The sequence below is a fragment of the Rattus norvegicus genome, chromosome 1 (assembly GCF_036323735.1).
Source record: "Rattus norvegicus strain BN/NHsdMcwi chromosome 1, GRCr8, whole genome shotgun sequence".
In the NCBI taxonomy this organism is placed as follows: Eukaryota; Metazoa; Chordata; class Mammalia; order Rodentia; family Muridae; genus Rattus; species Rattus norvegicus.
The window spans coordinates 30,506,814-30,530,725 of NC_086019.1; the positions used below are offsets into that span (position 1 = coordinate 30,506,814).

At 41.5% G+C, this 23,912-nt stretch overlaps 1 protein-coding gene across 4 annotated transcripts in view; it reads right to left on the reverse strand.

Annotated features, from left to right (window-relative positions):
- Positions 1-23,392, reverse strand: part of Mtcl3 (MTCL family member 3) — a 60,508-nt gene extending 37,116 nt beyond the window's left edge. For 3 of the 4 annotated variants that reach the window (XM_017589873.3, XM_063276574.1, XM_063276585.1), the window contains exons 1-4: positions 22,206-23,392; positions 19,010-20,196; positions 18,321-18,545; positions 16,298-16,456 (exon numbers count right to left, since the gene is read on the reverse strand). In XM_017589873.3, the coding sequence (XP_017445362.1) occupies positions 16,298-16,456; positions 18,321-18,545; positions 19,010-20,101 (1,476 nt within the window). In that variant the 5' untranslated portion in view covers positions 20,102-20,196; positions 22,206-23,392. Of the gene's footprint in view, positions 15,848-16,297; positions 16,457-18,320; positions 18,546-19,009; positions 20,197-22,205 lie in introns of all 4 variants that reach the window. The other variant, XM_039099296.2, reaches the window with a different exon arrangement.
- Between the last annotated feature and the right edge of the window lie 520 nt (positions 23,393-23,912).

Here is a 23,912-nt window from a genome sequence, read left to right on the forward strand (position 1 = left end):
CCATGTACTATAACAGTCTCAGGGTCTGAATGAACTGACTTTTTAATTCCTTACTTCATTTTTAAGTTCAGAAATAGAGAAAGCTAAAAATTACATAAATGTATGTTATAAAACCCCCAAATTCTTAGAGTTAATAGCAATAGAATTAAGAACAGGATAACTACCAAAATAGTCCTTATAAAATGCAATTATACTAATTTACACATAACTGGATCTCTAATAGCTATAGGTATCTTTGGAAGAGAATAGCTTCCATGTGAGCTTTTCCTAAAATTAAATAAATGGATCATGGTCTGAAATTTTTCTTTCATGTGCAAGGAAACAGAGGATATACCTTCGTACAAACTGTCAGTATTTAACAATGCAATGCAATACAAATGGTCTGTGTAATTATTTATGCTACAATTTAAGATTCTTGTCCAACGGGATATTAGGAAAATTTATGAAGAAAAGGTAACAGAGCTAATTTTATGAGGCATTTGCTTTTATGATTAACTGGCTTGACTACTGGAAACAACTGAGTGAGGCAGCAGATGAATGCAAGGTACTTTGAATTTTTTATTTTAAGTGCTTCTAAGTTGAATTGGGCTGAATATAAATGGCCCTATTAACTAAAATATATAAGTATGAAGTGGAAAATGTCATGAGGGAAGCTTAATGACATCTTCAAATGTCATTTATCATCTGTATAAAGAACAGTTTAAATGACCATAGAATATAAGAAAATGAAATTATATTTTAAAAGGTCAAATTAATAATTGTATATCTATTAAAAACATCAAATAAATATTTGTATATATCTTAAAAAATAGCAGCCCAGGGAGAGAGCAGGACTCTCAGAAGTACAGACAATCCTGAGAACACAAGGGAGACTATAACTTCTGCACACGTTCCTGGTTCAAGGGAACCTGCCTGGAACCCGCAGGACACAGGAATGGAAGAGCAGTCTGGGACATGATCCTTCCATTTTCGCCTGCATCCAGAGCTGACCCTATGACACAGCTCTCTGTACACAGATACTTCTGAGAGAAAGCTGGTCTCCAGGACTGCTGACACACAGGCTTACAGGAGAGTCAAGTCACAGTCAGAGAAAGCAAGACCAGCTAACACCAGAGACAAACAAATGGCAAGAGGCAAACACAGAAACCTAAGCAACAGAAATCAAGACGACTTGGCATCATCAGAGCCCGGTTCTCCTACGAAAGCAAAACTGAATATCTAAACACACCAGAAACACAAGAATTGGGTTTAAAAATCACATCTCCTGATAAAGATAGAGGACTTTAAGAAGGACATAAATAACTCCCTTAAAGAAATACAGGACAATACACAGAAACAAAAGAGGGAAACACAAAAATCACTTTAAGAATTATAGGAAAACACAATCAAACAAGTGAAGGAATTGAACAAAACCATATAGGATCTAATAATGGAAATAGAAACAATAAAGATATCACAAAGGGAGACAACCCTGGATATAGAAAACCTAGGAAAAAGAGAAGGAGTAATAGATGCAAGCAATACCAACAGAATAAAAGAGATAGAAGAGAGAATCTAAGGAGCAGATGATACCATAAAAAACATTGACACAACAGTCAAAAAAAAAATTAAACGCAAGAAACTCCTAACCAAAAGCATCAAGGAAATCCAAGACAGAATGAGAAGATCAAACCTAAGGATAATAGGTATGGAGAGCAAAGATTCTCAGCATAAGGGGCCATTAAATATCTTCAACAAATTATAGAAGAAAACTCCCCTAACCTAAAGAGATTCCACGAACATAGAAGAAGCATACAGAACCCCAAGTAGTTTGTAAAACAAAAGAAATTCCTACTATCACAAACAGTCAAAACAAGGAAATAATATTAAAAGCAGTAAAGGAGAAAGGTCAAGTAACATATAAAGACAGACCTATCAGAATTACACCAGACTTCTCACCAGAGACTATGAAAGCCAGAAGATCCTGGACAGATGTCATATAGACCCTAAGAGAACACAAATACCAACCCAGGCTACTGTATCCAGCAAAACTCTCAATTAAATACATAAAGAAACCAAGGTATTTCATGACAAAACCAAATTTACACACTATCTTTCCACAAATCCAGCCCCAGAGAGGATAATAGATGGAAAACTCAAACACAAGGAGGGAAATTACACACTAGGAAAAGCAAGATAGTTATCTAATTTCAACTAACCCAAAGTCTACCTCTAACAATAAAAATAACAGGAAACAACAATCAATGGTCCCTAATATCTCTCAACATCAATGGACTCAATTTCCCAATAAAAAGATATAGACAAACAGACTAGATACCTAAAAAGGACCCATGATTTGCTGTGTACAGGAAACACACCTCGGTAACAAAGATAGACACTACCTCAGAATAAAAGGATGGAAAACAATTTTCCAAGCAAATGGTCCCAAGAAACAAGCTAGAGTAGTTTGTTTAGAAACAAAGCTTGTTGTTTCTAATATTATAAAATTGACTTTCAACTAAAAGTTATCAAAAAAGATAAACAAGGACACTTTATAGTCAGTAATCCTGAATAACTATTTACCAAATGCAAGAGCACCTAGATTCATAAAGGAAATCTTACTAAAGCTAAGGCACACATTGCACAACACACAATATTAATGGGAGACTTCAACACCCCACTCATCAAGGGACAGATCATGGAAACAGAAACTGACCAGAGACACAGAGGAACTAAGAGAAGTTATGAAACAAATGGATTTAACAAAAGAATATACCTTCTTCTCAGCAAATTGACTATAAAGTCAGTCACAAAACAGGCCTCAATAGATACAAAAAGACTGAAATAATCCCATGCACCCTACCAGATCACTACGGAGTAAGGCTGGTCTTCAATAACACCAAAACCACAGAAAGCCCACATACACATGAAATGTGCACAATGCTGTACTCAGTGACAACTTCCTAAAGTCTTTTTAGAATTTAATGAAAATGAAAGCACAACATACCCCAACTTATGAAACACAATGAAGGCAGTGCTAAGAAGAAAATTTATACCTCTGAGTGCCTCCCAAAAGAAACAGGAGGGAGCATAAACTAACAGCTTGACAGCACACCTAAAAGTTCTAGAACAAAAAGAAGCATATACATAAAAGAGGAGAGAGCACAAAATAATCAAACTCAGGGCTGAAATCAACCAAGTAGAAAGAAAAAGAACTATACAAAGACTCAACAAAACCAAGGTCTGGTTCTTTGAGAAGATCAAAAGATAGATAAACCCTTAGGGAGACTAACCAGAGGGCAGAGAGAAAGTATCCAAATTAACAAAAATAGAAATGAAAATGAAGACATAACAACAGACACTGAGGAAATTCAAAAATCATCAGATCCTACTACAAAAGCCTATGCTCAATAAAACTGGAAAATCTGGATGGAATGGACATTTTTTTAGACAGATACCAGATACCAAAGTTAAATCAGGATCAGATAAACCTGCCAAACCATCCCATAACTCCTAAAGAAATAGAAGTCATTAAAAGTCTCCCGACAAAAAAAAGCCCAGGACCAGATGACTTTAGTGGCAACTCCTATCAGACCTTCATAGAAAACCTGATACCAATACTGTCCAAACTATTCCACAAAATAGAAACAGAAGGAGCACTACCCAATTCCTTCTATGAAGCCACAATTACACTTCTACCTTAACCACACAAAGACCCAACAAAGAAAGAGAACTTCAGACCATTTTCCTTTATGAATATCAATGCAAGAAAATTCAATAAAATTCTTGCAAACTCAATCCAAGAACACATCAAAACAATCATCCATTATGATCAAGTAGGCTTCATCCCAGGGACACAGGGATGTTTCAATATGTAGAAATTCATCAACATAATCCACTATATAAACAAACTCAAGGAAAAAAACCACATGATCATTTCATTAGATGCTTAGAAAGCATTTGACAAAATTCAACACCTCTTCATGTTAAAAGCCGTGGAAAGATCAGGAAAACAAGGCCCATACCTAAACATAGTAAAAACAATATACAGCAAACCAGTAGCAAACATCAAACTAAATGAAGAGAAATTTGAAGCAATCCCACTAAAATTAGGGACTAGACAAGGCTGCACACTCTCTCCCTACTTATTCAATATAGTTCTTGAAGTTCTAGCCAGAGCAGTCAGACAACAAAAGGAGATCAAAGGGATACAGATTGGAAAAGAAGAAATCAAAATATCACCATTTGCAGATGATATGATAGTATATTTAAGTGATCCCAAAAGTTCCACCAGAGAATTACTAAACCTGAAAAACACCTTCAGCAAAGTGGCTGGGTATAAAATTAACTCAAATAAATCAGTAGCCTTCCTCTACAGAAAAGATAAACAGGCTGAGAAAGAAATTAGGGAATCGACATACTTCATATTAGTCCCAAATAATATAAAATATCTCAGTGTGACTTTAACCAAGCAAGTGAAAGATCTGTATGATAAGAACTTCAAACCTCTGAAGAAATAAATTGAAGAATATCTCAGAAGATGGAAAGATCTCCCATGCTCATGGATTGGCAGGATTAATATAGTAAAAGTGGCCATTTGGCCAAAAGCAATCTACAGATTAAATGCAATCCCCATCAAAATTCCAATCCAATTGGTCATAGAGTTAGAAGGAACAACCTGCAAATTCATCTGGAATAACAAAAAACCCAGGAGGGCTAAAACCAATCTCAACAATAAAAGGACTTCAGAGGGAATCACTATCACAGAACTCAAGCAGTATTACAGAACAATAGTGATAAAAACTGTATGGTATTGGTACAGAGACAGGGAGGTTGATCAATGGAATAGAATTGATGACCCAGAAATAAACCAACACACCTATGAGTATCTTTGACAAAGGAGCTCAAACAATCCAGTTGAAAGAAGACAGTATTTTCAACAAATGGTGCTGGTTCAACTGGTGGTCAACATGTAGAGGAATTCAAATCAATCCATTTCTATAGTCCTGTACAAAGCTCAAGTCCAAGTGGATCAAGGACCTCCACATAAAACCATATACACTCAAATTGCTAGAAGAAAAATTGGGGAAGAGCCTAGAAAACATGGTCACTGGGGAAAATTTCCTGAACAGAACAACAATGGCTTATGCTATAAGATCAAGAATTGACAAATGGGACCTCATAAAACTGCAAAGATTCTGTAAGGCAAAGGACACTGTCATTAGGACAAAAAACAACCAACAGATTGGGAAAAGATCTTAACCAACCCTACATCCAATAGAGGGCTAATATCCAATATATACAAAGATCTCAAGAAGTCAGACTCCCACAGATCCAAATAACCCTATTAAAAATGGGGTACAAAGCTAAACAAAGATTTCTCAGCTGAGCAATATCAAATGGCTGAGAAGTACCTAAAGAAATGTTCAACATCCTTAGTCATCAGAGAAATGGAAATCAAAACAACCCTGAGGGTCCACCTCACACCTGTCAGAATGGCTAAGATCAAAAACTCAGGTGACAGCAGATGCTGGCGAGGATGTGAAGAATGAGGAACACTCCTCCATTGTTGGTGGGATTGCAAACTGGTACAACCACTCTAGAAATCATTCTGGAGTTTCCTCAGATAATTGGACAAAGTACTACCAGAGGACCCAGTTATACCACTCCCGGGCATATACCCAAAAGATGCTCTAACATATAACAAAGACACATGCTCCACTATGTTCACAGCAGCCTTAAAATATCCAGAAACTGGAAAGAACCCAGATATCCCTTAACAGAAGAATGGATATAGAAAATGTGGTACATTTACACAACGGAGTACTACTCAGCTATTAAAAACAATGACTTTATGAAATTCATAGAGAAATGGATGGAACTAGAAAATATCATCCTGAGTGAGGTAACCCAATCACAGAAAACACACATGGTATGCACTCACTTTTAAGTCGATATTAGCCCAAGAGCTTGGTTTACCCAAGATACAATCCACAGACCACATGAAGCTCAAAAGAATGATGACCAAAGTGCAGATGCTTCAGTCTTTCTTAGAAGCAGGAACTAAAATACTCACTAGAAGAAATATGGAGACAACGTTTGGAGCAGAGTCTGTAGGAAAGGCCATCCAGGGACTGCCCCACCCTGGGGATCCAGCCCATATATATACATCCACCAAACCCAGAGATTATTGCTGATGCCAAGAAGTGCATGCTGACAGGAGCCTGATATGGATGTCTCCTGAGAGGCTCTGCCAGAGCCTTACTGATACAGATGCAGATGCTGGCAGCCAACCTTTGAACTGAGAATGGGGACCCCATTGGAGGAGTTAGAGAAAGGATTGAAGGAGCTGAAGGGGTTTGCAACCCTATAAGAATAACAATACCAACCAATCAGACCTCCCCTGGACTAATCCACCATCCAGTGAATACACATGGACAGACCCATTCCTCCAGCAGCATATGTAACAGAGGATGGCCTTTTTGGTCACCAGTGGGAGGAGAAGCCCTTGGTCCTGCCAAGGCTGGGCCCCCCAATGTAAAGTAATGTCAGGGTGGGGAGGCGGGAAGGTGTGGGTGGATGGGTGGGGGAACACCCTCATAGAAGAAAGGGGGGGGGGATAGGATGGGGAAGTCCATGGATAGGAACCAGGAAAGGGGATGACATTTGAAATGTAAATTTAAAAAAATCCAATAAAAAATCAAATAAATAATTGTATATCTCTTAAAATGCCGTCAAATCTAAAAATCATTAAACAATTGGATGTTTTATTTAGAAAATACTTCCCAATATGAAATGAAATTGTGTGTTATCTGTCCAAAGCAGTGTGGGTCTTAAGAGACCGAGGAACTATGTGAATTCTTATTTCAACAGCTAACAAGGTGCTCCCATGGCATCGAGCTCATCGTTTTAGCGTCCTCCTCCTTAGCCCCACGTTTTAAACGTATGTTATACATTCATCCCTTTATAAGAAGTATGCATCTTAAATTCAGAGACCTAAGACTTTAGCTTTGGAGTCAATAACGCTACAGAACTGGTTAACACACCCTGTGGTCTAACACATTTGATGAGCAGTGCTTTACTCTGTCTGCAGCCTGCAGAGAGCAGTGGGGCAGGCAAGCACAGCAAGTAAGGCTGCATTCATCCCCCAGCTTCCTTCTCATCTTCTTTATATTGCATTAGGCTCCATAAAAACACTTTGGTTTTGCCTCACTCTTCTGATGTTGTTTTGTTTGTTTGTTTTTGTTGTTTTGGGTTTTTTAATTAAAAAAATCTAATTACAATTTTATAATTTTTGTTCTTCATAGTTACTGTTTATCAGGTTTGTGTCAGACTGCCCTCTGGTTGCTATGGAAACAATGCAGATAAACTCAACCAAGTCTGAGGGAATTTATAGTACAACGTGTGGAAAACCTACAGAGCTTCCAGGGACTAAGCCACTACCTAAAGACTATACATGGACTGACCCTGGACTCTGACCTCATAGGTAGCAATGAATAGCCTAGTAAGATCACCAGTGGAAGGGGAAGCCCTTGGTCCTGCCAAGACTGAACCCCCAGTGAACAGGATTGGTGGGGGGAGGGCGGTAAGGGGGGGGAGGATGGGCAGGGAAACACCCATAGAGAAGGGGAGGGGAAGGGTTAGGGGGATGTGTGCTTGGAAACCTGGAAAGGTAGTAACAATTGAAATGTAAATAAGAAAGAACCAATTTAAATAAAGATGGAGAAAAGGAATAAAAAGAAAAAAAAGATGAAGTAAAAGCAGGCTGGTTAAACTTGTCTGTAATCCTGGTACCTAAGAACTGGTAGTAGAAGGATCAGAAGTTCAAGGCTCTCCACAGCCACAGAGTGGGTTTAAAGGGAGCCTAGGGTACTTAAAACATGGTCTCAAAACAACAGAGCCAAAACAGCAACAAAAAGAAATACTAACTATGAAATGCAAGTTGTCATATTACAAATCAAGATGGTCAAATTGTATCCTGACACCAAACTGGATGTTAACAAATCTATAGGGACAAAACAGGTCTGGACCTTGATCTCAGAGAATTCAATGTGGATGTTCTTATGAAAATCTTCTGACATCATGGACATCAAATCATTTCATATAATAATTACCTGCCAAGACACCATCCACTAAAAATTGTCATTCCCAAATCATTTTATTTCAACAATTAATTTGAGGGTATAGACAATCTCCATGATGACAATATCTGATAGCCCTTATATATTATATATACATAATAGCAATTCATGTTTGTTAAATTAAAGTCAAAATTGTATGGGTTTTTATCTATAAAAGGATTAAAGGTATACAATGTGTTACATTCTGACCATTTTAACAGTACACAAAAGCATTTGTCTGGTGCCAAAGTTGACCATGGTAAATGGATGTAGTAGAGAACAATATGTTAATTATTGCCTGTCATTTGCTATTACAAAATACCCAGTGGGACAAGGTCAAGAGAGGAACGATTTATTGGAACTTATGGTTTCAGAGTGCTCAATTCCTGGATGCTTTCCCAAGCATGTTTGGGTAGCATCACCTAAGTGGGAGTCTGTGACCCAGGAGGCTGTGAGTCTTATGCACACACAGAGTAGTGTGTGAGGAGGAGGCGTCTGGGAACTGGGCATCACTTTGAAAAGTAAATTCCTCCTTACCTAACCTAGGCTTAAGCCCTGACATTTCCAGATTCCTTCGAATAGCACTGTCAGTCAGGAATGAAGCATTCAGGCATGAGCCTGTCGGGGGCATCATATCCAAACCATAATATTGCCCCAAAGTCTAAAGGCACCACCTATACTATGTAGGTCTCAGTGATAGACTTGGAATTCAGTAGATGATGACAGAGATTCTTAATAGAGGCTCATTTTATGAGGTTTGTGTTGGTCATACATACAAACCCAAGCAAAACAGAGTGGTGAGAAACTGGAAAGAATCATCATCTTGGTAGAATTACCTAGAAGGCAAGCCCTGAGACACACCTTAAGAGATTATCTACATTAGGGTGGGTGGGAAGACACACCTTAACTGTGGCACCTTGGGTCCTGGACTGAATCAAAAGGAAAAAGCTAAGAGGAGCACAAGCAGCCATTATGCTCTTCTTTCTGATTATAGATACACTGCAACCTGCCACTCGGAGCTCCTGCTGCCATCACGGACTGTATCCCCTAGAACTGTAATCAAAAATAAACCCCTCTTCCCTTAAGTGGCTTTTGTTAGATGCTTTGTCAGTAATAAATTCAGCTTTACCTATGATCATAGTACTTCCTAGAAGAACACAGATGGACAGCTGACAAAATATATAATGCCCCCTTTATAAAAGGGCATTTATAAGGACTTTTGAGAATATTCAGATCAACTTATGAATTTATAAATAAAGAGATCCAGCTCTACAAAATTTAGGTATTTGTCACAAGAAATGTGTTTCCAGACTCCAGAACACGAGCCTGTTCTAATCAATCACACTCAAGTTCGTGAGTCATGAGAAGATTTTATTTTCTGAAGACTTTTAGTTCCTAATTTAAGGAACTAAGTGTTGCCACTAAGTTATGTCATTGTTCCATGAACTTTGTGCTTACATAAAGCTTTACTGTCTCCCATACATGAGGCTAAAATTCCAACCACTAAAGGAACTGGGATCTGATCAACTGTGTGTGTCTACTTGGAAGTGTGGGGTTTGTACTGACCTGTGTTTTTATGTAAATAGTCAGAACTTTTGCATATAAATTCTGTAACTTCTGTATAACTGAAATATTCAGTAAATCACAAAATAATATACCAATTTCTTGTATGAGAACTGACGTTGCTTCTTCTTCACCACTGGGAAGGAGTCACTTGCCTACGACCAAGTTTATAAATTTCCTCTGAGTGTATGCTACTACATGGGTGACTTCATTTAAAAGATCCAGTAAAGTTTATAATTCCTCAGCAAACATATTTTTGAGAATTTGTTCTGAAGTGTGGGACATGACTCAGCGGGTAAAGGCACCTATTGCCAAACCTGATGACAGAAGCTTAACCACTGGGAACCACACGTTAGAAAGAAAATCAATGCCCACAAGTTGTCCCCTGACCTCTGCATGGGTACTATGACTTGAGCATGTGCAGACACATAAGAGGACAAAACAAAGTGCAATAAAAAAATACACTGACAACAAATAGTAGCTTTGTGGAAGGCAGGCTTCCCAATGCTTTCCCAGCAGAGTTTTCTATGTTATTCAACAAATTATTAGTTGTGACTAAAAAAAGAACTCATGAGTTTAAAAATAATGGGGGTTGGGGATTTAGCTCAGTGGTAGAGCGCTTGCCTAGGAAGCGCAAGGCCCTGGGTTCGGTCCCCAGCTCCAAAAAAAAGAACCAAAAAAAAAATGGTCATTTCATCAACATTAAGTATGAAAGTTATTTATTTTATGTGTATGTGTGTATGTGCATGTGCATGTGCATGTGCATGTGTATCTGTATGTGTATGTGTATGTGTATGTGAGTGTGTGTATGTGCACCATGTGCAGAAGGCCAAGGAGGTCAGAGGGACATTGACCATTTTTCTTGTTTCCATATGCCACCAGGACAAGCAGAAACGCATCTCATGTTGATGAATTTCCCATTAAAACTGTGTCATGGTCCACCCTGTTAGTGGTATGCAAGTCAGAATTGCTTTCTGCCCCTTATAACTTAGGTAAACATGACCTACCGAAACTAAGTGTAGTTAATAGAAGAACCTAATTTTATATAAGAGAATGCATACAAACTTGTAAACATATTGGGCATAAACTTATTTATTAAAATGCCTCATGTGGTACAATCATCAGATGTATGGCTATGATCACAATGTATTAAAAGAACAGTGCTGCTTCTGCTAAAATTTATACTGCTAATTATTTCTGTGTTCCAGGATGAACACTCACTATAATAGATAGGATATATAAACCAAGCACACAGAACAAAAAAGTTCCCAAGGCAGATGATGTTCTTGCATCAGTTAAGAGCCTTCTAGAGCCAAAACTGGAAGATTTTAAGAGAATTATTTTCTCTATGCTTCTTATGTAAGACTGAGAGAAGAAACAATAAGGATAATGGAGGTTCTGAAATATAAAGATGCAGCAAACACTTTGCACCATCAGCTCATTTCTTTTATTCTTCTTTAAATGACATTGGTACAAGTTTCTATCATGGATGGTTTTCAAACTGTGGCCATTAAAAATGACCTAGGAAGATCTCCTCCCTCATGACGAAAATAAGCTTTGAAGCCCCAAAAATGATGCTACCTCTCTCTAATAACAGCAGAAAAACTCCGTGAAGGGAAGTGACTGATTTCACAGGGACGAAAAATTCATGCAATCCAGAGACGTGTACAGAGTCTCCTACAAAAGCCTAACTTTATCTTATGTGTGCATAAGCCTACTGTGACAGTCAAAGAGCTCCTTGTTTGTGGGCAATAACTTTAGCAGAAGTCTATATTTCCTTGATCCTTTATGAAGCTGAAAATCAGCCTGTCACTTTCTCGGGGTTATAAAAGCATTTTACTCCAGGAGAAAGACATACTGGTACAGGCAAATCAATGTTTCATATTGGGGATGAGAATACTATTAAGGCTCGAAGGCAGAATTTTAAGAGGTCCCTCTTGTTTACACTTGGCAGACTATCAGCTGTTTCAATAGAAGGAACAAATTGCAAAAGCACCAAACCAATTACCCTCATCCTGCTTCTACTCACTTCTCACTCCCAAGTGCCCACTCCAACCTCTCAGAGGGAGGAGACAAGCAGATGGATGTGTGCAGGTGCACAGGGCTCTGCGCAGCCGCCAGCTCTGAGAGCAGTTGGTCAATACCCTTGAAGCTAGTTAAAGTTTCAGAAAATGGTTCCAAACTCTAGCAGATGGTCTGTTGGTCTTAGGAGGACTGTTCAGCATTGATTCGGATCCACACATACAACTAAAATCTTAGGATTAGAGTTTGCTTTTATTTAATATTTCATGATTTTTCTCTATCATTTTCATTTCATCAGAATTTGACACTGTTCTGTTTCCCTCTGCAGGAAGAGTGACACAAAAGGCTTCTAGTTCTCAGTAAGGATTTGAATATCTTCACTTTACAAATAAGAAAACTGATGGTTCTTAGGTCCACTCTATATGATAACTATATTTTCATTATTGCTTCATTTATTTACCTATTTATCTATCATCTATTTGTTTGTTTACTTGTTTAGGGTGGCTGTCATAACCCATATATGGAACCCAGGGGTCAATTTTAGAGAGTTGGACCCTTCCTTTTAAGGTGTGGATTCTGGGATGCAAATTCAGATTGTGTCAGGCTTGGAGGCCTTTATTTCCTAAGACATTTTACCAGCCTACAGCTCAGTTTTAACATTGTTCTCTTAGATAATAAAAACATTATTATTCCAAATATCTTATTTGAGTAAGATATTTCTGACTTTTAACTACGTTTCTTACAGGTGCTCTCCTGACACTCTGAAGTCAGCCTAGGGCAAATGGTTATGCCTGCCTGATTATTTTTTATTTTTCCTTACCAAATTTAGTATTTTCTACATTTCCATATGTCACATGTGTCTTTCTCTAATCAACTTTTCTTCCCTCCTCCCAACACACATTTTCTAATTTTATTTTTCTTAGTAAAAAGGCATTTTTAAAAGCTAATGTCCTGGGATAGGGAGGTTTCAGTGACCAAAGTGTCTGCTGAACAAGGATAAAACCCTGATTTCAAATCTCCAGCAGCTACATAAAAGTCAAACATGGCAGTTTATAACTGCAACCTCAGCATTTGTGGGAAGAACGACAGAGGCATGAAAACGTCCCATCTTTGACAGTCTGGCCACAACAGTGAGCTCCACCCAGATTCAGTGAGAGACGCTCTTTCAAAATTTAAGTTAGAGATCAAGAAGGGGAAGAACCTGATACTGACCTCTGACCTCCATGCACACACAAATGCAGGTGAGTGCAACTGTATGCACATGAACATAAATATATGGACCCCACACATAATAATCAAAGAAAGCTGATATCTTGCAAAAACTTTTGCTAGACTCTCTGGACTTCCATGACTACCTCATTTAATCAGTTTGAGGTCCCCTTATTTTTCAGTGAACATGGATTATCTTGCTGGCCCCCCGTCTGGTGCTCTCCCCACATTTTCCTAATTGAGTGCCAGGGACTTTGAGAAAGCAAACATGACAAGGAAATGATTTTTATTTTCAGATTCATGATGGCCTGTCTGTCTGGCCAGTAGATGGGTCTATGAGCATTCCCCTTTTCAGGACACAGGGTGAAAATCAGAAAGCCCTTATACCATTCTGTTTTGTGTGCATCTGTGTACGAGTTCACATAGAGGCCTACGGAGATTGGAAGTTAGTGTTGAGTGTCTTTCTCTATCCCCTTCCACCTTCTTTTGGAGGACATGGCCTTTTCCTGAACCAGGGTCTCCCCATATCATCTGGGTTTACTGGCCATTGAGGCCACAGAATCTGCCTTTCTCCCCACCTCCCACCTCCCCAGCACTGGAGTCACTGATGCATGATAAATGTCACGGCCTGCTTTACAGGAGTGCTGGGGATCTGAACTCATGCCTTCGTGCTTGTCCAGTGAATATTTCATGCACTGAGCCATCTTCCAATTCCTCAAGTTCAGCCATTCTTAAACACAAGGTTCAGAATATCCACCTAAGATATATTCACAAGACACCAAACTACAAGCTATGTCTCTTTTAACTCTGGCAAGGTTTGGTTTTACTTGAATGTTTTTGATGGTGTAGACAAAGACCAGGAAGCCACCCCGCACCCCCAACAAAAAGATCGCACACAAACAGGAAGAGACGTCATGAAACTGACACTGGACTCTTCTTACTTGCCCACACTGAGCAATCCCATGATCTTCCTTTACCTTCTTCTTCAAGCGCATGCTAAAATCTTGATCCCCAGGTATGATGATTGCTAGGTTGGAGAAAATTATTTGGAAATACTTTTTTTTTACAAAGGTAATGAATGAAAGTAAAGATATTAGTGTGGACTTTAGTCTAATAGGACTTGTGGAAGTATTAAGTGTTGGAGAAATGTGTTAGACAGTAAGGTGATTGATTGCCTTGCAAACCTGAGTACCTGAGTTACATTCTTAGACCATATAGTAAGCCTGAGTGTGGTGGTGCATATCTGTAAGCCTTGCCCTGAGGAGGTAGGAGGATCGCTGGAGCTTCCTGGAGAACCAGCCTAGCCTAGTCCTTGAGTCATAGATGTCAGCGAGAAAGCCAGTCTCAACAAACAAGGTGGGTAGATTTTGAGAAATGGAAAATTCCATCTGAGGTTGACCTTCAACTTCCACAAATATCAATACAACGTGTACACACACACACACACACTCACACACACACACACACTCACACACACGGGGTGGAGGAAGGAGGGGGAGCTCTAGTGAGTGAGGTGGGGCCTGCACACAGACACTGTAGCTACTTTCTTGGTAGCCATAGGGAGGTTGCCATGGGAACACGAAACCATCAACAAGCTAAGATGGGAGGCTTACAAACAGATCCTTCCTTCATAGCCCTCAGAAAGCACCAGTCCTGCTGAAACCTTGTCCTTGCACCTTTGGCCTCCAGGACAGTGAGAAAGTAAATTATCTGGTATTTTATGAATGCAGTGTTTGAAAATTAAATCAGTTACCTACTTCATTCCCTCCTTCCCCAGAAACGCAATACAACGTTGAAACTTTTTACCATGCATTATTGCTTAAGACAATACACTGATTTCATAACTGACTTTATAACTTCAGGGAAAAAAGATATGTGTTCTTCTCTAAATGGCAATGCCTTGGGCTGCATGATAAAATTTGTCCAAGGAAGAGACACCGAAACATAGAAAATATTTCACAGGAAAAGACATTTGAAACAATCTTTACAGTTTAGAATAAGTAGAGAAAAATAGAAGCCAGCAGCCTTTGAAGGTCACCCCGTTAGTTACTGGTAAAAGCACATTACATGATTCTCAATCTTTATTTTTTCTACTGTAGCACAGAGGCACTCTAGATTAGTGGCCAAGAAGCATATATCAACAATAGTAATTTCCTTATACTGCCATGTTAAGAGCATGTGTAGGTCAAGGGTACATGGTACACATCTGAAACCTCAGACCTTGGGAAGCAGAGATAGAAGGAATACCTCAAGCTTGAGGTCAGCCTAAGTTGTGTAGGGTTTCAGACCTACACAAAGAAATCCCATTTCAAAAAATTAATTAGTTAAGGAATGAAATACTTTTTAAAAAATTGAAAAGGTGCTTAAAACTAAGGTAACATAAGAGTAAGTGGGCACAAAGAACACAAAGAATAGTTTACTCCACTAAAATAACAACATTTCAGAATCCCTACACATAGATTTTTAAGCACATTGCTGATATTTTTACTGTGAACGGCAGACATGAGTGGTTTCATATTCAGTACATTCAAAGACTACGGTTTTCCCTGAAATACTATATACCCAAGTAGTCCATTTCTGCTTTTGCTGACTTTCACTCATACTTCTCATACATTACACTGCCAATAACTCAAGTAGGTATAAAAAATATTTTTAGTTCAGTGAATGTGTTTATCATGACTCTAATTACTTATTGATAATTTTTTTGTTTTTTTTTCTCATCTCTGTTTATTTCTATATCATTCTTTCAGAAGATGGGTGGTAAGTAAAGCCAGACCATTCATCATTCACAAAGCTAACATGAAAAAGAGAACATTAAATGCCCCACCCTAAAAGACAGAACCAAGATGAATCGCTCTGAGGTGCAGTTGTGTAGGTCCCAAGTGGAAGCAAAGAAACCCTTTCACCAGAACTCGACTGAAGTGGCTGCCGTGGGAGATCCTCAGGAGAGTATTCTGAGCATTAAACAATTTGAGAAGCTTTGTTATAGGCAAACCCAAGTAATGGTTGGAATAGACTGAAAGGCCTTTACAGCCCTGCCATTCCAGAACTTTACTGTTCCAGGAACAGAGTGATAACCTCACAAAACTGTTCCCCTCACCTAACAGAATCATCACTTAACCCCTGTCTGTATATCATGTGTGTAGTATTTAATGTATTTAATTCACACACATTCCAACAACACAAGCGGTTTGTAGTGCATAGTAAGTTAAGTTAAAAGTTCAGGCTAAGGCATTTTCTTTACTATTCACTTGTTAGTATGACACCTTCTATCCCTTACTCTACTGAGTGGGATGGCAAGTTGTAATCAGGAAAGAACAACCTTATCAGTGATGTTCATCCTTGAGATTATGTTCTAAAGAGGGGAGCTAACACAGTTAACCATGAAACAAACAGATACTAACCTCCTTCATTTTTTCCAGTTCGTTCTGTAAGGCTTGCTTCGCAATTTCTACTTCTATAAGCTGCTGCCTCAGTTTCTCATTTTCGTCTTCTGTTGTGGTCCTTTTTTCTTCCACATTTTCCAATTCATGGTGAAGTCTCACAGATACATCCTTTGCAACCTAAAGTGATGCGTTTGTAAAAATAAAATATAATTTATTCAGATTGAAGGCATTAAGAGCTAGTATTTCCAGAGTTCTTCCATGTGTCAGCGTTCCCAATACCATATCCATAAGTAATTCACATGTATAATCCCTTAATCCTCACAGCACTCTCATGGGATAGATGGCTACTGTTATACCTGCTTTGTAGAGTGGAGAAGTATTGAGAAAGATATGTGATTAACAGGTAGTCAGATGGTCTGGGTGGACTTTATCCCTTAACTGTACTATATCAGAGTAACATGCTTTATTTCATGTTCAGTTGTGGATATATTTAATATATATATATGTGTGTGTGTGTGTGTATGTGTGTGTATATATATATGTGTGTGTGTATGTGTGTGTATATGTGTGTGTATATGTGTGTGTGTATATGTGTGTATGTGTGTGTGTATATGTGTGTATATGTGTGTGTATATGTGTGTGTGTGTATGTGTGTGTGTATGTGTGTGTGTATATGTGTGTGTGTATATGTGTGTGTGTATATGTGTGTGTGTGTGTGTGTGTGTGTGTATGCTTTAGTTTTACAGTAACACCATGAGCTATACACTGCTACTACAGCTCACTGAGAAATGAAATGTGTAAAGAGTGCCATCGGTTGGGTTTGGAGAGGTACCTACACGGTTAAGAGCACTGAATGCTTTTCTAGAGAGCTCTTTGTTCAATGTCTAGATGCTATGGCCTTTTCTGGCTCTCAAGGGCACTAGGCACTCATGTTGGGCACAGACACACATACGGGCAAACAATCAATACACATTTTTTTAAAAGTGCCATTTGTGTCCCGATAAAGTAGTTCCACTTATAATCTCTACCTCACAGAATTTTTCCTAGAAACCAATCAGTATTAAATGCAACTATGCTACAGCTTCCGATGAGTCATGACATATTCCAAATCAACCCGAAAGAATGGAGCAAGGCCTTCCATAAGATGTCTGCCAAGGGGGTTGGGGATTTAGCTCAGTGGTAGAGTGCTTGCCTAGGAAGCGCAAGGCCCTGGGTTCGGTCCCCAGCTCCGGAAAAAAAAAAAGAACCAAAAAAAAAAAAAAAAAAATGTCTGCCAAGAGCTTTCTTTGAAACACATCTGGGGTAATTAACTCTACTTGCTTATCGATGAAGTTCATAGTTAAAAGTATATTAGATTGTCAATGGTGGTGTGTTGAATGTCCAGTTTGCCTTGTGAATAAATCTGCCAGTTGTCGAACTAAAGAGAGAGCACCCCCATGAAAGAGTCTACTGCAAACTGAGCTGTCTGAGAGCCTGCTCTCTGGGATAAATTCCGAATGGGCAACTTCATTTCAAAAAATGCTGTTTTCTTTTGAGTCACTCTCCTCCTCCAAGCAGCTTGCTGTTTTAGACAGGCTGTTTTTGCGGAGTTACAGAAGCAGTGAATGCTGATGGGAAAGGGTCCTGGGCGAAAGCTGAGAAAAAGGACCTTAACTATTTTCTCAGTGCTGCTTCTATTCTGGATGTCAGTGCTCCACAGTAATCCACATTGCTACTCTTGAATGCCTGATTCCACCTGACCTTCACCGGAAGTACATCACTGGAGTCCAGGCCCTGGAGAGCCCAGGCCTTGTTTCAGCCCAGGAGGGAGTGGCCCTCACATATGAGTTACTCCCAGTTACCCTCCGCCTTCCCCCCACTAAACCGAGTATTTCCTTCCTTTCCCAGATGTTGACATTTTGTGGTGAACTCTTGGAAATTAATAACCTTTGCCATCCTTCAATGAAGGCCCTTTCAATGCAAAGAGCCCTCCAAAGTCTCCACCCATCGACCCTGGAGCGCCCAGGCTCTCGCCCTCCCCCTCCCCACCCCCAAGGCAGACCTTGAGATCCTGCTCCAGGCTGCGCAACAGCTCGCCGTCAATTTCCCCGGTCTGCGCGTAGCGGAGCCTTTTGCGCTCGGCTTTGCGGAGGCGGTACTGCAGAATCCGGCAGTTTTTGTTGGCTCTCTCCAATTCATGGCGCATTTCCTGCAGCTGACAGGCATCCTCCTCGAAGAAAGTATCCCTCATCTCGTCCATCTCGGTCCTCAGCTCATCGATCTCGTTCTGACATGGTGACAGGCCATGGGTCACAACCAGTCTTGCCACTAGTCCCTCAGATACACGCCACGTACATCCCATCCCTACTCCCAATTCCTAGTTTTAGTGCCTCCCTTTGCACAAGACGGGATTGACAGGGAGCTGAAAGCAAAAACCGAAAGACCAGGCCTAGTTTAGGCCTACCTTTCGTTCCATTACTCTAGCTCGCTCTGCCTGTGGGAAAGTGGGGCAAATCATAATTGGTTAAACGAAGGCCTAGATTTGGTTTTAAACACAACGGTATTGATATTAGTTCCGTTTCAAATTAGTGTCAGGCCATGGACCAGCCCCGGCCCCCATCTTCTTAGTTTCCCTCCCTTCAAGTGGTCCTAAAAGGTTAGCAGCCTTCCAACCATGCCGGGACACGCCCTAATCATCGGAGGCCCGCACTTCCCCTCCCCCATCCGAGGTCCCACCCCTCTCTTTCTCACCTTGAGAGTCTCGTTCTCTTCCCGCAGCTTCTCCATCTCCTCCTGCATATCTTCCTGCTCTTGGAGCTGCTGCGAGTGCGGCTGGGTCGAAGGTGGGGCAGCCGCCTGCATGGCCCCGGCGCTGCTGCTGCCCTCTGCGCTCTGCTGGGGGCCCTCGGCGGCAGCCGCCATTGGGGAGAAGGAGGGGACCACCAGGGGCTCACAGATGGCAGGAGCTCCGGCGACCGGGGAATTGCGGCTACCGCCGCCACCGTTTTTAGTGTGCATCTGAGCCGCGGCCGCCGCCGCAGCAGCCCGCTCCTTCTTGAGATGGAACTGGATGAGCTCAGACTGCAGACATCCCTCCTTCCAGTAGCTCCCTCCACCACCGCTGCCGCCCCCTGTGCCGCCGCTCCCGGAGTTTCTGCTGCCCGGGCCGGGGGTTCTGCTTGTAGCGGCGGTGGGTGGCGAAGGGGAGACTCCCTCCCCGCTAATACCCCTCTGCGAAGCGCGGACGCCTTTCCCTCGCCAACCTCTGGGCGGCGGCGGCTGCGGAGCGCCCCCCTCCCGGTCCCCCGGGCCACCACCGGCTCCTCCTCCTTCTCCGCCCCCTCCTCCTCCCCCGAGCGGAGGGGGTTCCCCGACTTTCGAGGGCCCCGATTCTATTTCCTGGGGTGGCTCCACAGGCAGTCCAGACCTCCTGCAGCTCACAGCCCCTGGGATCGCCGCGGGGGACCCTTCAGCACCAGGCGCCGGCTGGACAGCTCCGGGAGCAGCCCCTTTTGGTAGCGAGGGCGCCGCCTTCTCCGCCCCTCCTCCGTATCCTCTAGAGCCCGCCCCGGAGGCGCCTCGACCGGTTGTCTTGTTACCCTGCTGTTGCTGCTGCAGCAGCTGCTGCTGCCGAACAGAATTGAGTTTAGGGCCGACCCCAAGCGGCGACCGCGCAGCCCCGGCGGCCTGTCGGAGAGAATTGTCCCTAGGCCTAGCAGGTGATTGAGCTCGCTGCTGCTTTCTGCTGCTGCCCTCCGGGTGCATGCGAGCCTCCGTGGCTGCGGCGGCGGCAGAAGCTGAGGTTGCGGCTGGGGCAGCGCCCCCGGATGGTGGCTGACTCATGGCAGTCTAAAGAGAACCTACTGGATGCCACTTGGAAGCGTCCATCTCTAGATCATCCTCTTCTCTCCTTCCTGCCACCAACCTTCCTGGGCAAGCTGGGATGGAAATGAGAGAAGAAAAATATACAGTATGTTTACACTGTTGCAGAGCCAAAGGTCAATGTGCTGTACAAGAGAAGCTAGAGAGAATTAACAGATTCTGAAACCAAATGCAGATGAAAGCTTTGACTAGGTAAAAGATTCAGGGCTGTAAGTTCTCACTTTGCCCAAGGTGGCGCTGTCTCCATCTTACTCCACCTCACTCAAATGGATCTGAACTCAGCTAAAAGTTGCATTTCCTAGGTAACCTGTATGGGGAAAGGGTGAGATACAGCTTCAGAAAGAAATGAAAGGTGAAAGAAATGGGAGGAAGGGAGATGAAATGTGAAGAGGTTTCGAAAGGTGAAAGGAGTGTTTCGATATTATAGTTGTTAAACGACTTCCTTCGACATCAAATCTATTTAAAACCTAGTTTACTGGGGGGGGGGGGTATTTAATTAGTATTCCCAGTTGTCAATTAAAGAAACAAGGTTAAGATATAAGATCCTAGAAACAATTTACCGGGCATAAATGACACTTTTCCCGTTCAGCTCCAGCCCTTAATATTGTCTTTAAGAATTTAAGCCAACTTCTTTTAGAATGTAACACAAAAGAAAATGTAAAGAATGAACATAAATCCATACCAGACTCAAGAGAAAGTCCATATTAAGAATTAGCTCATATAAGATTCAGTCATTGGCAACCCCAAAGAGATTATTTTGTAGCTTAAAAATACTTGTTGGAAAATTTGATGAACAGCTCTCTCTATAGGCTATGAAGTTTTTAGTGATGAATTTGTCTGCAGTCCCTTCTTCTTGTTCTGCACTTCTGAAGGGCTGAGTTGCAAGTGTAATGGAGGAAACAGTTTGATTCTGAAGCATCTCCTTAGATAGTATATAATAGACTTAATGGAAGCGTTAAGATGACCACTTAGGGGGCTAGAGAAGTAGAGCGGTTTATAGCACTGGCTGCTCTTCCAGAGGGCCCAGGGTCTGTTCCTATGCTCCTGTGACATCTCACAGCTCTCTGTAACTTCAGTTTCAGGAGACCTGACACCCTCTTCTGTCATCCCTGGGCACCAGGTCCATATGTGTTACAAAAATATGTATGCAGGCAAAACGCCCTTATGAATAAAATAAAACAAATTTAAAACTGTTAAAAATGCTCACTCATTACTATGGAGCCAAATTCTGAAACAGAACCATGGAGGACCGTGAATACAAAAGGGCGTTTGTCTTCCTGTATGATGGTAAGATACATTGTATTATTTTTCCGAAATGAACATACCACATTAAACTAGAGAACAGAAAAGAGCCTTGTGGATTTTCCTTCCTAGTGGTTCAGGCAGCTAGTTCATTTGACCCCTCTCCAAGAGAACCTCATTTACCTGTTCAGCACGAAAGGCCAAGACTAAACACAATGTTCTCTTACACACACACACACACACACACACACACACACACACACACACACACCTTTTAGGAGTGATGACTTCCTAGTGTCTTACGTTATTACTTTTACAAAGGATGCAATCACTTGCCCTTTCATAAAGAAAGGGTACCCAAAACCCCTTCTCCACCTTTTTTCTGCCTCTGTAATCTATTTTCAACTCCTGTTATAATACAAAGATAAACAAAGACTACTTCAGAAGGAAAAACAAAGTTACCCACTGCTAAAAGTCTGGCCTACTTTAGTGTGGGTCAGACTAATATGGGCCACGCAACTTAATTATACTGACAATACAAATTATATTTAACTAAATAGAACTACATGAGAACTCAGAAAGCCACCAGCTGAAGCTTGACCACCTCCCCTCATCCCCACCCCGACTATAACCTCAGAGAAAGCTTGGGTTCCTTTAATTAACTTTACAATCTGAGGCACATAGTGTCTGTCACTTGTTCCCTGACAAAGTAACAAGGTACTGTTTCCCAAAGCTTTCTCCAGTGGAAATCTCCATCCAAGCAATTACAGTAAGGTCCAAACCAATCCTTTCCATCGCAAATCTTATCTGTCCCAGGACCCACCCCGTTTCTCATCGTCATCTCTTTAGAAATCCAGAAGATCTCACTTCTCTGTAGTGGCTTTTGCTTCCAGGAAGTTGATGCAAACCAACAACACTGCCTTCCTCCTGGTTTTCCGGAGACCTCCGAATTTAATTTTCTACCTTCCAGAGAAAGTTCAAGTTCGTAGTGTTATAGGTGAATTTCTCGCTGGGCACGCTTGCTTGCACTGGATCCACACCCACTCGGTTTCTCCGAACAAAGGCGGTAACCACAAAGACTCGGAGCTCTGGGAGCTAGGAAGCCGGCGGCGATGCTTGGTTGGCTGGGCTGCAAATGCAGCAGGCAATACCCGGGGTGCCAAGCAGTGCCAGACGCTCCCCAGGAAGTGCAGCGGTATTCATGAGCTGACCTCACCGGACTGGGCTGGAAAGAGGGCGGGATTGAAGGGAAGACAGGAGAGAAGTAACCGGAGTGGTTATTTAAACAGAAAAGAGAAGGTGAGAATGGGGAACTGGAGTTGCGGGTGGGAGGCAAAAAGACAAAAAGGCCAGAGCCACGCCCAAGATGCAGATTTATCAGCGGGGCTCATCAAATTCCTCTCTCCATTTCCTGCAATTGGCAGAAGACTCCAAAACCGCTTAGAATCGGATGCATTGGCTTCCTGCAAAGCTTTGTCTCGGGTCCGATCAATCTCCATCAATTATTTACTTGCGCTATTTTCCTTGGGAGGCCGGTTGGAGCTGCCTGCATCCTCAGTCTGACCCAGCGGAGTCTCTTGATGCAGCTCCGAGAGGCGCTGGCGCGCGCTTCCGGGACTTCTCTTTGTTCACTCACTTTAATGCTCAGTCGATCTCTTCTCGCCGGGCTCCTTCCCCACCCCCAGCTCGGGCGGAGTCCTGGGGTGGCATTTCCACGAATAGACAAAGCTCCACAGACCCGCCGTCCCACAAACAAAGGGTTCTTGAGAAGATACCGAGAAACGATTAATTTAGGGCAAACCGAATAAACAGGCGCTTCCAGGGATGTTTGCTGACATTGAAGTAGCACTGGGCACCACATTTTCCCTCCCTTCATCGAAGGTCAATTTCTTCAGTGAAAACAAAGTGGTAATTTCTGGGGTCCACGTTTTTTTTTACTTGCTGTGGGCACGTGATTAATAGTCGTCAGAACAAATGTATCAATAAAGAATTATCTGACAGTGAATTAAGAAAAATGTGTTTCCAGTTTGCATTTATCCATATTGTTTCACAGTGACAATACTCTTAATGTTTGCGGGGAATTTTCTCCTTTTTCCTTCCAATTTTATTTCAGAGAGCAAGCTTGAGAGACTCCCTTCAACCCCTTAGAATTACCGTTGTAAGCTTGCAGGTCAGAATAAATAAACCTGTCTTTAAAGGGCGTTTTTGAGACATTAAGCTTCTTTTCGTTGAGGTGGTTTTATGGGGGCTAAGACTTAGACATTCTTCAACAATGTGTCTTGCCTAGCATTAATTTTGGAGCAAGAGACTTCATTTTATAATAAATCCTATCTTAAGAGTTAAATGACGATTTGGAGTAATTTGCATAAAAGCAGTTTTAGACCCAGGTAATGTATCCCTCCAGTGACATCACATATGGTCTTACAAGGAAATAATTTAGGCTGTCAACTGTTGTTATGGGGTGGTTTGTGACTAGCACTGTCCAAGGTGCTGGCGATACAAAGAAAGTCTAGAAAACATCTCTGAGCTG